Source organism: Alosa alosa, chromosome 14 (assembly GCF_017589495.1).
Source record: "Alosa alosa isolate M-15738 ecotype Scorff River chromosome 14, AALO_Geno_1.1, whole genome shotgun sequence".
Classification (NCBI taxonomy): Eukaryota; Metazoa; Chordata; class Actinopteri; order Clupeiformes; family Clupeidae; genus Alosa; species Alosa alosa.
In genome coordinates, this window is record NC_063202.1 from 10,918,833 (window position 1) to 10,932,065 (window position 13,233).

Genomic DNA, 13,233 nt, shown 5'->3' on the forward strand with positions numbered 1-13,233 from the left:
TTTTGCAGGTGAGCATTAGTGTCTATTCCACTCTCGTCTGGTAGGAGTAGTGTACTAATGAGTGTGTGTCTGTGTGCGTGCGTGTGTGTGTGTGTGTGTGTGTGGTCCGGACTCCCATCCTGTGCCTGTATTGTTGATCATGTGCAATCTAAAGCGCTGCTGTGTCTGTTCGCCGCTCCTGCAGGAAAGCCGAGCTGCTCCTACTGGGTGAAACAGCCCTTACATGAAACATAACGTATGCGTGCGCACACACACACACACACACACACAAAGAGCAGACTGTCTTACTGCTTCTACACATTTAGAAAACACAAACACAACACACACACGAACACAGAGAGAGCATACTGTATTACTGCATCTACATATTTCTACTGTAAAACACACACACACAACCATTTTACAGCTTCTTGTGCTCAAACACACACACACACCAATGAGGCATTATGATATTAGTCTGCTTATCCCTTCTGTTTCTTGACAAGACAGACATACTTACACACGCATAGATACACCCTATACAAGTGGTCAAGCCCTTGTGTTGTGTGCCGTTGAGTTCCTGCTCTTGTCTTTCAGGCCTTAGCACGTGTAAAGCCAAAAACCAACAGTGTGTTTCTGTGGTAAGCCACTCGTCCATCTAGAGAACTCTTTGTACTTTGACGCCTCTGAAGGACAGTCATGATTCAGATCACCCCTTTTTTTTTGGCTCATCTCTTCTCTGATTGGACTACAGAGTTTCCATGATGAGCTGGAGTGTGTCAAGTCCCTGATCCACCACTTCAAACAGAGCAGGTCAAAACGACATGAAACTTTTTGGTTGGATTTCGAAGGGAGGACAACTGGACGCGCGCCCATATAAGGCCAATCCATACATTAATGAATTCCAAGCTGTGAACTGATCTAGTCCATGGCTCCTCCACTGGCTTTCCCCTCCCCCAAGAGAAATCAACTATATGTCTGTGTTACACATGACATTGTGTACATAACAATGTATTACATGATTGTATGTGTATTGTAAAGACAATAAATGCTATTTTTGATTTTTACAACACAGTGTTGTCTCTGTGACCAGTAACACATCGAAAGGTTTAAAGTGGACTGCCTTGCTCCCCCCCTCTCTGTCTCCTTTATGGCAGCAGGTCTCATTCAGGGTGTATTGTTTTTACAAACTCTTTGTTCATGTTGCTGTGTTGTAAACACTGCTGTAAGCGAGGATGGAAGTGCTTTTGAGTGGTTCGGAAAGCTGCGGTGCGGTTGAGTGCCCAAGACGACTCCTGGGATGACTGCCGTGTAACTGGGGCTGTTTGAGTACGCGAGTGCCTAATTGTGGTTGCGATTGCTAAGTGACGAGGAATGCTATGCTCAGCTCTGCATCGCAGCTTGAAGGCCAACAACACGTAACAAGTACCATTCTGGTGGAACTCAACCGGCATACATTTCTTGAACTGGTCAAAACAAAAAAATACATAGATATTTTTTTTTTTTACAAAGGATTTAGTTTATTGTCTTGACAATAAATTCTTCTCATTGGTGAGCAATGGTTCAAGTAGAAAAAAAGAAATAGAAATCAAGTTGAGAAATAGAATTCAGAAGTAAAAGAAAGTCCAACAAAACTACTGTACAATCAAAAGAGGACATTTCCCTCTCTTAAGGTCAACTAGAGCTATACGCTTAGTCACTCACCACATACATACCAACCACCTGTTAAGTGCAGCGCTTTCATGTGCCTCTCCCTGTCTATGCCCACTATGGGCTTTTCAAATCTCAGCCATATTTAGGCTGTAAGTGTTTATGTGTGAAAGCCAAGAAGAAAGGGAATGTGAAAAGGTATACACTTAGTGTTCAGAAATACTGTGTGTGTGTGTGTGTGTGTGTGTGTGTGTGTGTGTGTGTGTGTGTGTGTGTGTTTGCACGTGCAAGTCAGTTGTCCAGAGGAGCCATCAGTAGTTGGAGTTCTGTAAAAGTGCTACCATGGCGACCCACTTGCTTCGCTTGATTCTTCACAACTTTATGGAGGTTCAGCAGCTGCTTGTAGCATGCCTTACACTTCCGATGCCTGTCACAGAACCCACACACACATAGATTATATTTCCTTCAAATAATGATGATCAGATGCTTCAGACTCGTTGCTAAGTGACTGACATAAATAATTTACATGTGAAAGACTCCTTATACTACCGCTACTGAAACTGCATGATATGACTGACATGTAAATATACCGCACCTTCCACATTTATTTGCACCCTGGTAAAGAGGAGTAAAATTAATTATTAATTATAAAAATATATGTTGCCATTTTACTTTAGTTTCACAGTGAAAACAATGAGGGGGAAATTAAACCTCGAAGGGACGCAATTTTTGTTATAAGAGAAAAATTCCTCAAATAAATTAATAAATATTTTTAGCAAACACATGTGCCACAAGTATTGTGTTTTTTGTTAAGAATATTAATTTCTTTATGAGGAATTTTGTCTTCTCAAACTAGATTTGCTTCCCTTCAAGGCTGAATTTGTCCTCATTGTTTTCATTGTAAAACTAAAATAAAAGAGCAAAATATGTTTGTTTTTTTAATACCTGTTTTTACTCATCTATACTAGGGGTTACAATAAATGTGACATGATACAGTATGTTTTAAACATATTCAGACACACAAATATGCATGTGCAAACACACACACACACACACACACACACACACACACACACACACACACACCTTTCCTCCCGTGTGATGTCCACTCCCACCGAGGGCGGTGCTGTGAGTGTGTCCGAGATTAGAGGCCAGAAGCGCTTCAGAATCAGTTTCAGGGAGACACATCCTGTCTGCACATAACTACAACACAGAGAGACACATCCTGTCTGCACATAACTACAACACAGAGAGACACACACATCACATCCTGTCTGCACTTAACTACAACACAGAGAGACGCATCCTGTCTGCACTTAACTACAACACAGAGACACATCCTGTCTGCACAAAACTACAACACAGAGAGACAACATGACACCTAAGCTCCCCACACATTATCCAATCAAACATCCCACATTCAGCTTCTCGTCTGCAATGCATAATACACAATACATCAGATACCCGTACTATTGCTATGGTAGTTTTAGGTTGTGTGTGTGTGTCTCTCACCTCTCATATTTGCTTTGCAGCAGCACTTCAATCTGAGGCAGGATGGATGTGCACAGGTCCAGTTTCCATAGCGACCTGTCGTAGCAGATACATGACAGACGGTAACATGCAACACTGAAGAGACCATCAAACATAGTTTTAACACATCTTATGCCCCCTCACATACTGGCTCTTACATAACCGAAGTTTTTGCCCATTAAAAGTCCAGGGGCCCTAATTTAAATGACTGAAAGATAGAGGCGACCAGCAAGGAACCTCCTGGGTGAACTACAGTGACCATGCGATTGCTCCTAGGACCTTGCTCATTAATGAAACCATTTTGCTTAGTTATTAAAATTAGTTTGAGTTATACTTTACGCTTTGCCAAAGGTTTAAATTAGGGCCCATTTTGTTTCATATGGTATTTGTAAGTGTGGATTTCCACTCACGGTTTGAGGTTGACAATGTTGAGAATGTCCACCACTATTGAGAGATCCTTTATTGACACAGCAGAGTCGAGGGATGTCTAGAAAATTTAAAACAAGACAAGCAGTATTATAACAATCTGCCCAACAAAAAACATTACAACAAATTATGTCACAAAACTAGGCCAGATGTTGTAGATGAAAATTCAATAAATGAGCATTTCAGCCAAGCACAACACAGCTGGGGGTGATCTGTTGAGGGTCACCTTGATGTCTCCACTGCCCCACACCGCTCGGACAGTGTTGAGGTTCTTGCAGCGACTGGACAACATCACACACATTGTGTCGTGACCTTTCTTAATCTGACCCAAAGCCTCCTCGTCGGTCATCCCACCAGGCTGAAACACACACACACACACACACACACACACACACACACTCTTACTCTAGGATGTTAACACATAAAACTGCCTGTCATTACACTCGCAGACAGGTAGACAGTCAATCAGACCGACAGACAGATACAGTATATGTAATAATAATAATAATATATGTTACTATTTATCCAATAGATATGTATCCATCTGATACAATTACTCTGACAAAGTACTGATTAATAATAAATTTGACCAGATTCTGTGTGTGTGTGTGTGTGTGTGTGCTAACCGGCAGAAAGTCTCCCACATTGAGTCCAATTGGTTTGTTCCGAGAGGACATGATTACAGCTGGCTGCTGCCTCGTCTTCGCCGTGGTAACAGTGGGTCGGTTTGCGGGGGCAACAGACGACGTCACCACAGGAACAGAGCGTGGAGCAGTGGCTACTATAGTTGGCTCCACCCTTAGGACAGGCGTGGAGGTTGCTATTGGCTGGGCTTTTAGGTTAAAAGGCTGCAATATACACATAAATACCATTTTAATGATGTCCTACAAACACAGGTGAAACTCTCATTCTTAATTAAAACTACATCCCCCACAAATACTCACTGCTGCTCTATCAGATACTGGGGTCACGATGTCGATCTGATTAGGCTTCACTGGGAAACTTTCAGCTAGGTGGAGGGAGGAGAAAGTCATAGGTTTATTACACATGGCCTTATACAGCATTTGTAATTACTGTATACAAAGCATACTCATTCAGAAATAAATATATGTGCGCGCGCGCACGCACACACACACACAGACACACACACACACACACACACACACACACACACACACACTCTCTCGTACCATCGTCTAGTGGGGCTGGAAAAGGTTCAGTTCTTTTGGGAGGTGTCCGAGCTAAATGAAAATGGAAGAGACAGAGTGACCAGGTCAGCTTTGAAGCAAACTGAGCCCCATTAACGGAGACCAGCATCACACAAAAGTAAACTATAAGACTACCTCCTCTCTCACTAAATCACACAGGCTAATTCCCAGTACACTGAATAGTGTTCTTATATTTCCTCTGTAGATGTGTATGCGTGTATGCGCACATGTGAATGTGCGTGCGCGTGCGTGTGCGTGCGTGTGCGTGTCGCGTGTGCGTCTCACAGATGGCGCTGCGTGGCTGGAAGATCTCTTTGTAGTCGTCGGGGTTGGTGATCTCTGCGCTGCTCTCCTTCTCCTCTCGCTCATCCTCACTGCTGGGGCTGCGATGCTCGCCCTCTGGACTCCGCCTGTCCGACTCAGAGTTCTGCTTCATTCTGAGCACACACACACACACACACACACACACACACACACACACATTCATAACACTTAAATCATTTGACAAATTACCTGGTATTACCTAAGTACCACCTGGTTAATGCATGTATATGTCTGATGTGTGACCGAGTGTGTGTGTGTGTGTGTGTGAAGGGTTAGAGAGATGACAATTAAGCACACACACATGCATTAATAAGTAAGAGAAATGCTATGATCTATACCTCTGTCCAGTACAGGAGGTGATTGGGCGCTCATAGTTGCGCCGAATCGTTGCTCCTTTAGATGGCGGCTCTGCTAGTGGCTTGTTATCCTGGATCACGCCCTGGATCACAGAGCCGGACCGCTTGACCCTGTTCAGATCCACTAACGTATGAGCTCACTGTGCACTGACTGCTTGACACACCAATCTGAGGGAGAGAGAATGAGGGGGCAACAGGGCTTTTAAAGAGGGTAAATACAGCTTCATGGGTACCTAGAAATTTCAGACAATGTATATATTCATGTATGTATGCATGCAAGTATGTGTGTGTGAATATACACAGTATATTGTATATGCATCTTTACATTTGTATAGAATTGTAGGAGTGTGTGTGTGTGTGTGTGTGTGTGTCCCACCAGCTGGTTGTTGCAGATGGCAAGGTCTGCCACCTTGCCCCATCCCACTGGCACCACATCAAAGCAGCGGTCGGGCTCCCAGCCGTACACCCGCAGCGTGTCCACAGAGCCACTGAATAGGCAGCCCCCATCAGGACTGAACGCTACACACCTGCACACACACACATGCGCACACACACAGGCACACACACGTGAGGTGGCTGCATGCAGAAATGATAAAGCTAGTCTTTTATTAAACAAGCCTTGTGTTTTCTCTGTCTGTCTCTCTCACTCACACATACATAGTACAGACACAAAAATCTGACCTGACAGCTCCGGTTTCTCCCTCCGATGAGCCAATCATCTTAAACTTTTCCAGATCCCACAGTTTAATGGTCCTAAACAACACAAACACACGTTATTTGCAAATCCAATCTAATCTACAGACTCCAGAGGACAGGATAAATCATGAATAGCTTAGGGTCAACAGAAGGTGCAGATGAAATCCTTCTATTGGTTAAGAGGCTACATTTACCTTCCTCACTTTCAAAACACACTCTCTCACACACACACACACATACCTGTCTGCGCTACCTGAGGCCAGCAGATACTCATTAGGGTGGAACTGAACAATGTTGACTGCTGCTGTATGGGAGGTGAATTCTGTGATCATTTTTCCCGCTTGCAGGTCCCATAGCTAAAACACACACACACACACATATTCACATATCAGTATCCACACATAAATACACATACATTGTATAAGTCCATACTTTCTCATCTTGAGAATTGTGAAATCCCATCATTAATGTGTACACACATTTACATGCAAGATATCGATATAGTTAACAGGAAGGAACAGGCTAACATTTTGAGAAATGTTATATATTCATTTAGCATAAGATAGGAAACATGCTTCTGTAATACCAAAAATCCTAAATGCCATCCTAAACTGAGATAAGATAGGATTTCACAGTTAGGAAGTTTCTGGAATGAGGCCCCTGCCCTCTAGCCCAGCTCCTTAACCACTACACTACCACCGGCCACATAAATAAAAGGAAATAAATAAGAGTTAAAGCTGCAGTTGGCAAGTCTGGTAGCCTAGAAATCTAGACGCACCCTAGCGGCGGCAAATTAATTTGCTCAGCCTGTACGTCTAGTATCGAACCATAGGAATTTCTATTGGCTTAACACCGTGGATGTTCTCCAATCACAGCGCTCTATTTCGATTAGAGAGTCTTAAAGCGGGCTTAACAGGATAACGACATCCTGCGACGGTGAACAACAAGGAAGGTGGCTATGGCGAGCGAAGAGCGGTTGTTTGAATCGGCGTTGGCGTCAACTTTGGAGGAGTTGGACTTGTGCTTTTCTTTGAAAGTAGAGCAACACAATGCACTTAAGTCATTCCTTTCGAAGAAGGATGTATTTGCCGTTTTGCCGACCGGATACGGATATGGTCGTAGTGCTGGCCTATTGCATGCCTAGGCAGTTTGAAAGACAATTCTCTGCCCGCCCCTTGGATTAAGCAGGTGAATGATTCGATTCCAGACTATACATTTCAATGATCTAGGATGGCCCGCCAGGCTGCAAGTCTGGCAGATTGAGGCTAAATGTGGCCCCACTACCACCGAGCACCCTCTCATCGAAGTTCATGCTCGTCACTGCGCACCAGACTGTGATTCAGACAGTCAGATCTCACACAGCCCTGCTCTGATTGGACCAGAAGAACCTGGAGCTGTGGATTTTTGCAAAACAAATAACAGGCTCTAGGTGGAGGACGAAGTGCGGGGTTTTTTTTAAAACCGGCTGATTTATGTTGTTCTGTCGGAGAATAGTGTCGGTTTCAGTGAATATGGTCAAAGCAATCTTGCCAAATGCAGCTTTAAATAAGATGTTGCATATGCTTCTCATCTCTGTGCGTGCAGTAACGCAGTCTGGCGCACCGACCGTTAGCCTAGCTTAGCATACCTCATTGAAGTGGGCAGAACCAACTAGCCGATCTCTCAAAAGCGACAAAAGAACTCCAGCATTGTCCTATTTGTGTTGTGACTAGTATAATTACAATGTGTACAAATTTCAATGTCAAACGAGACAGCGATTTTCTAAGCATATACATGCTTGGAATTACATTATCCTTCAGGTGAAGTACTGCTACTTGGGATTTGCAAAAGTAACACCACTGCTTTTTTTTTTGCAGTGTCTCATTTTGCATTGGTATATGTTGTAACTACTATGTTTGGGAGCACTTTTGGGAGCTATAGGCTAGTTGGTTCTGCCCACCTCAATGAGCTATGCTAAGCTAGGTTAACGGTGGGTGCATCAGACTGAGTTACTGCACGCAAAGAGACAAGAGGGGTATGTTTCATCTTATCTAACTCTGGGGGCTAATTTCCCAAAATGTATGCGTGCACCTTTAAATGTTAACAATAGGCACACCTTTAACAAAAAAAAACAAAAAACAAAACATTTCACAAAACCAAAACACTCATCAGAACAATTAAACACACACACACACACACACACCTACCTTTATAGTGGCGTCGTCACTAGCAGATGCAAGCCACTTCCCATCAGGGCTGAAGGCCAGACAGCGGACGGCCTGAGTGTGACCCTTCATATACAGACACACACACACATATTGTTTGGATGTACCATAACAAGTCTCAAACTGACAGGGAAACAAGCAAAATGTGCATGTGCACACAATCACGCACGCACACACACACACACACACACACACAATAGCCCACACTAATCCAAGGATCAGTTATCCTCTCAGACAACGGGATAGAAGTACTGCTTAGCAGGGCTGATTATCTAACACTCAGACATACCGATCCCTCTCACACACACAAACACAAACACACACACACACTCCAAAATGGCTCTTTTCAAGTGCTCTTTCTCTGTAGATAACCTGCTGGGCATTCTGACCCACAGTTGACCCACATATGCTGTCTGCTGGAGTGCCACCCTCACCAAACCACCAGATACTCAGGATAAAGCAAGCATAGCGAGCATCAGCATGAAGGCTACAAAGATGATCCGTCCATATTAGGAATCATATAAGGGCATGTCAACCAATCGTCCCATCTCATTCCAACCCACTCTACTGGTGATTACAGCATATGTGCAATCATCTATGGAGATCAAATTGCAATATGATATCTGAATTAACTCATAAAACAGCCTAACTAATCACACTAATCTTGCACACTTGGCCCATTGGTAAAATGGTTTCTTTATACAAAACAATTGAAAGTATGATACTCTGCAACCACAATGAAGGAAATGCAATCCTATTATTAAAACAATAGTGTGGCAGTCTTACCTTATATCTGAAAACACAACCTTTTCTCCTCACATCCCACAGCTAAAACAAGACAGAAACAGACATCAATACATAAACCACTTAACATTTTCATTTAAGTGTGCAATAACTATAGTTATGCACGCACACACACACACACACACACACACACACACACACACACACACACCTTTATATTAGTATCCATGGACCCAGAGGCCAGGAACTCTCCAAATGGGTTAAAGTCCAGACTACAGATATTGGCCTTGTGTCCCATCAGAGTACGCAAGACTGTGCACGCAGAGAAATAAACACACACGAACACATTTTTATGAATAAATGAATAAATACATGACACGTTGATGCAGAGAACAGGGGGTGTGCAGTTGAGACTCACTCTTCGCCGCCTCCAGGTCCCACACACGCAGAGATCCAGACTGGGACCCTGCCACCACCTGCTCCTCAGAGCTGCTGAACTGGATGCATTCTACTGGGTTAGTGTGACCGGTTAAACTCTGTCACACACAAACACACACACACACACACACATTCATTATTTCTAAATATTAGGCTTAATGTAGGCTTTTTCAACTTTATTTGAAACTCATAGTGATCATTTACTGTAAGTCACTTTAGACAAAAGCATCTACCAAATACCATAATCATTTCTGGTGCACTTAAGGTCTTTCTGGCTGACAGTTTGCAACTACAATGTGGTTTAGGTGTGCATTACCCTGAAGCACCCCAGTGTCTTCTAGAGGAGCTATTGTATTTTTGAAAAACATTAAAGCATCTTTGTACCATGATACAGTTGGGTTTGTTGACAGCCCAGATGTTGACTCTGCAGTCCTCTCCTCCTGTGGCCAGCAGGCGACCCGAGGTCTTCCCCAGAGCCAGGGATGACACGTCACTACTGTGAGCTACCATCTCCTCTGTAACAGGTAACCATCACATTCATAGCCATCACACACCACTTCCAGTGCAATATCTGTTTGCATTAAAGTTTGTTTGTTTCTGTGAACTCAAAATGGGTTTATTCAGTCAGAAGTCTGCGGACAATTAGGGAAGCACAATACTGGATTTCTGCCTATATTCGAAATGCTGATATTTTCAAACTCATTTTGGCTGACTGCCGATACGGATACATGCACATCTTTATTATTTCCTTAAAGGGTCTTTTCTGCACTAGAATTAACCATTTGCTCTTACTGTGACGGTTTATTTGTTGCACATACTGTACAGGCACAATTCTTTCTAATTCTACCTCAAATGTATACTTTAAGAAATCTAGATATTCACTCGTGATGAATAAGAGATTACGGGTGAATATCTAGATGTAAATGCAATTTGACATATTACATTTTCAAAATATAAGTAAGTCTCCTCCTATTTGAACAGATCTGTATGAAGCTTCCTCTGAAACCCTGATAGTTTGTGCCGATATAGCCTTGCTGATTTCTCTGCCAAGAGTATATACAGCTGCCAATAATACAATTCTTAAGCTGTCATCGGTGGATACCGATGTCATACCGATAATACCGTGCATCCTTAAGGAAATGTATTATATTTGATCACCCAAGCTCTTACATAACTAACAAGCTGACGCAAAACACCAAGAAGTGCACATGGAACCAGAGTCAGCTATTTCACTGAGACGATTGTGAGACTTCAGGGGAAAGTGTATGTGATGGTCCACCTGCCTTTGTCTATCTATGTCATGACTGCTATACTTGTGTATGTTGAGGAACTCACGGAGCCTCCAGGATGTCTTGGTAGTGCTGGCCGCAGCCATGACGGTGTGCATTGTGGGCGTGCTGTCAGTTTCTTCTGTTATTTCCAAGAGAATGGAGAAATGTGGAAAATAATCCCAGCGACTGCAACTCAATTCAGTTCATATTTGCTTCCTCCCAATCTGTAACAAGAAAATGAGTAAAACACGAAAAATAGAATGTAGAATGTTTCTTCAAAATGGGAAACAGATAACAAATATTGACCTGTAGAAACTATTGAAGAACAGAGATTGGCTGAAGATCCGTGAACTGCTGCATACCCGTGCCTGTGTGCAAGTGTCTTGTTGAACATACAGCTATTTTAATTTTGAGACTGCCCATCAAGACTACATTTCTGAACATGTACAACGTGACAAGTCGTTAGCCAAACGGGACAATGTCATTCATTAGGCAAATGAAGCATACAAAGAAATTACAAATGCCTAGCAATGGCTTGTTGAACACATTGTTACAATACCAACACCTGTCAACTGTGGTCGGAAAGAACACTAACATTAGGTCAACAATTTACACTACACATACGTTGCCTTGGCTTACCACAGGCTTATTCTCATTAGGTTGATAGCTTTGTCTAAGTCTTGGCATGCCTACTAGCTAAAGTTATATAGGTTACTGCTAAGCCTAGCAGCATTTTTCTTTTTTCGAAAACAGCACGGCCGAGTTAGTTGGTTAGCGAGCTAACATGAAATGCGATGAATACAAATTATTCTGTGTTATAACAACATTTGATAGGATATATTTGCTGTGAGTCCAATTCGTGATTGGCTAGCAGTGAATACAAAGGCATGCCACAATGCGACTGTGTTAATGTAAACATATCAACATCAAACATAGCAGCTAGCGAAATAATTGTTAGCATACACAAGAAAGTCCCAAGTTCATTAACCTAGCCTGAGCTAGCCCAAGCGTTACCTTTTCTTGTTAATCCCGTCCAATCAACTGCGCTCAGTTTGCATTAGCTACTTCAGCCCTTTTGTGAGAACAACTTTTTCGTTTGGAAAAATACAGCGATGGCTTCGGCAGTTACAAGTTTATGAAGCCCAGCTTTTCGGTTTTTGTATCTTTTTCCTCGTAATGATGTGAGTTCACTTTTTATCACTGAGTCTTGCTGCTGTGCATGTTGTCATGTTCACAACAGTACAGCTAGATTCTAGCTATCTACGCTCCGAGGACACACCTATGAGTAGCAACCGAGTTTGTGATTGGTTGCTAACCCAAAAGCAACTTAGCAACAGCGCAACATTTCGCGGGGTGTGTTCGCTACTGTCAAGGATTTTGAATCCACTCGATCTGGTAAAGTCTTGTATGGGGTCGAAGTCTTTCTTTTTGTGAAACAGCACTGGATCTACTTGGACATTTTCCCAAACACGTACTGCGGTTATTACAAGTTAACGTCAGTCTACACGAAACCCCAAACACTTATGTTTTTTTTTTTTTTTTTTTTTTTTTTTCCTAGGCTAGGCCTATGTATTTTTATCTTTTGTTCGTCTGTACTGCACCAGCACTGGCATAATACGCATTTAATCTATATAAATCACAGAAGTAAAAGTATGAAAACTGTTAGGAAAGGCTTGCGTACAATTCCAGGCCTAAAATAATTTATTGTAGATGGATATTACGTTTGAATTTTGGTGATCACATTAAAGAGAAATCCCATGGACAGTATAGGTTTAAAACGTTCTGGCTCCTCTACCTTGCTCCGAACACCAGATAACATCATCATCTTTATTTGCCAGACTCAAGGCCTATAAAAGAACACACAACATGCCCTACATAAAACAAACGTGGAAGGCAACTGCGATGTGATCTTTAAAGACAGCGCATGCAAGATCCTTGCGAACACTTCCTAGGTGTGTTCATTTCATCTCTTGTAGGCTATCTTTTGGACGGTGTATTACGGACCCAAATTCACAGTCGCCACTCACTGGTGTGGAGTAGTAGGCCATTCGCTTGAAATGTATTTAAAAGTCCTGAGTATGGTGAACCTGTCAGAGCGGTAGATAAAAAGAAATATTTTTCTATGGCTCTGGAACCTGTTAACAAATTTGGATTTTCTCCGCAGGTTCGTCTGGATTCACCCAGGATGGATAGATAGATAGATAGATAGATAGATAGATAGATAGATAGATAGATAGATAGATAGATAGATAGATAGATATTGATCATGATAGATAGATAGATAGATAGATAGATAGATAGATATTGAAATTCAAGAGGCTAGTCATGAGCACACACACAACTGACCTAAATTCCACTTATTTTTCTTATCATATGCTTTATCATCATCGCAAAATACAAGGTTAAC

General features: G+C 42.4%; 1 protein-coding gene across 1 annotated transcript; it reads right to left on the reverse strand.

The window, feature by feature from the left end:
* Positions 1 to 1,481: 1,481 nt before the first annotated feature.
* LOC125306743 (katanin p80 WD40 repeat-containing subunit B1-like) lies at positions 1,482 to 12,131 on the reverse strand. The gene is given in 21 exon segments (XM_048262238.1): positions 1,482 to 2,056; positions 2,716 to 2,832; positions 3,142 to 3,216; positions 3,570 to 3,646; positions 3,812 to 3,943; positions 4,212 to 4,433; positions 4,530 to 4,594; positions 4,776 to 4,826; positions 5,079 to 5,230; positions 5,456 to 5,598; positions 5,600 to 5,641; positions 5,850 to 6,000; positions 6,155 to 6,226; positions 6,410 to 6,525; positions 8,356 to 8,439; positions 9,160 to 9,201; positions 9,329 to 9,429; positions 9,536 to 9,653; positions 9,940 to 10,070; positions 10,891 to 11,050; positions 11,841 to 12,131. Coding segments are annotated over 20 exon segments (2,079 nt in total). The 5' UTR covers positions 10,943 to 11,050; positions 11,841 to 12,131; the 3' UTR covers positions 1,482 to 1,920.
* Positions 12,132 to 13,233: the final 1,102 nt, after the last annotated feature.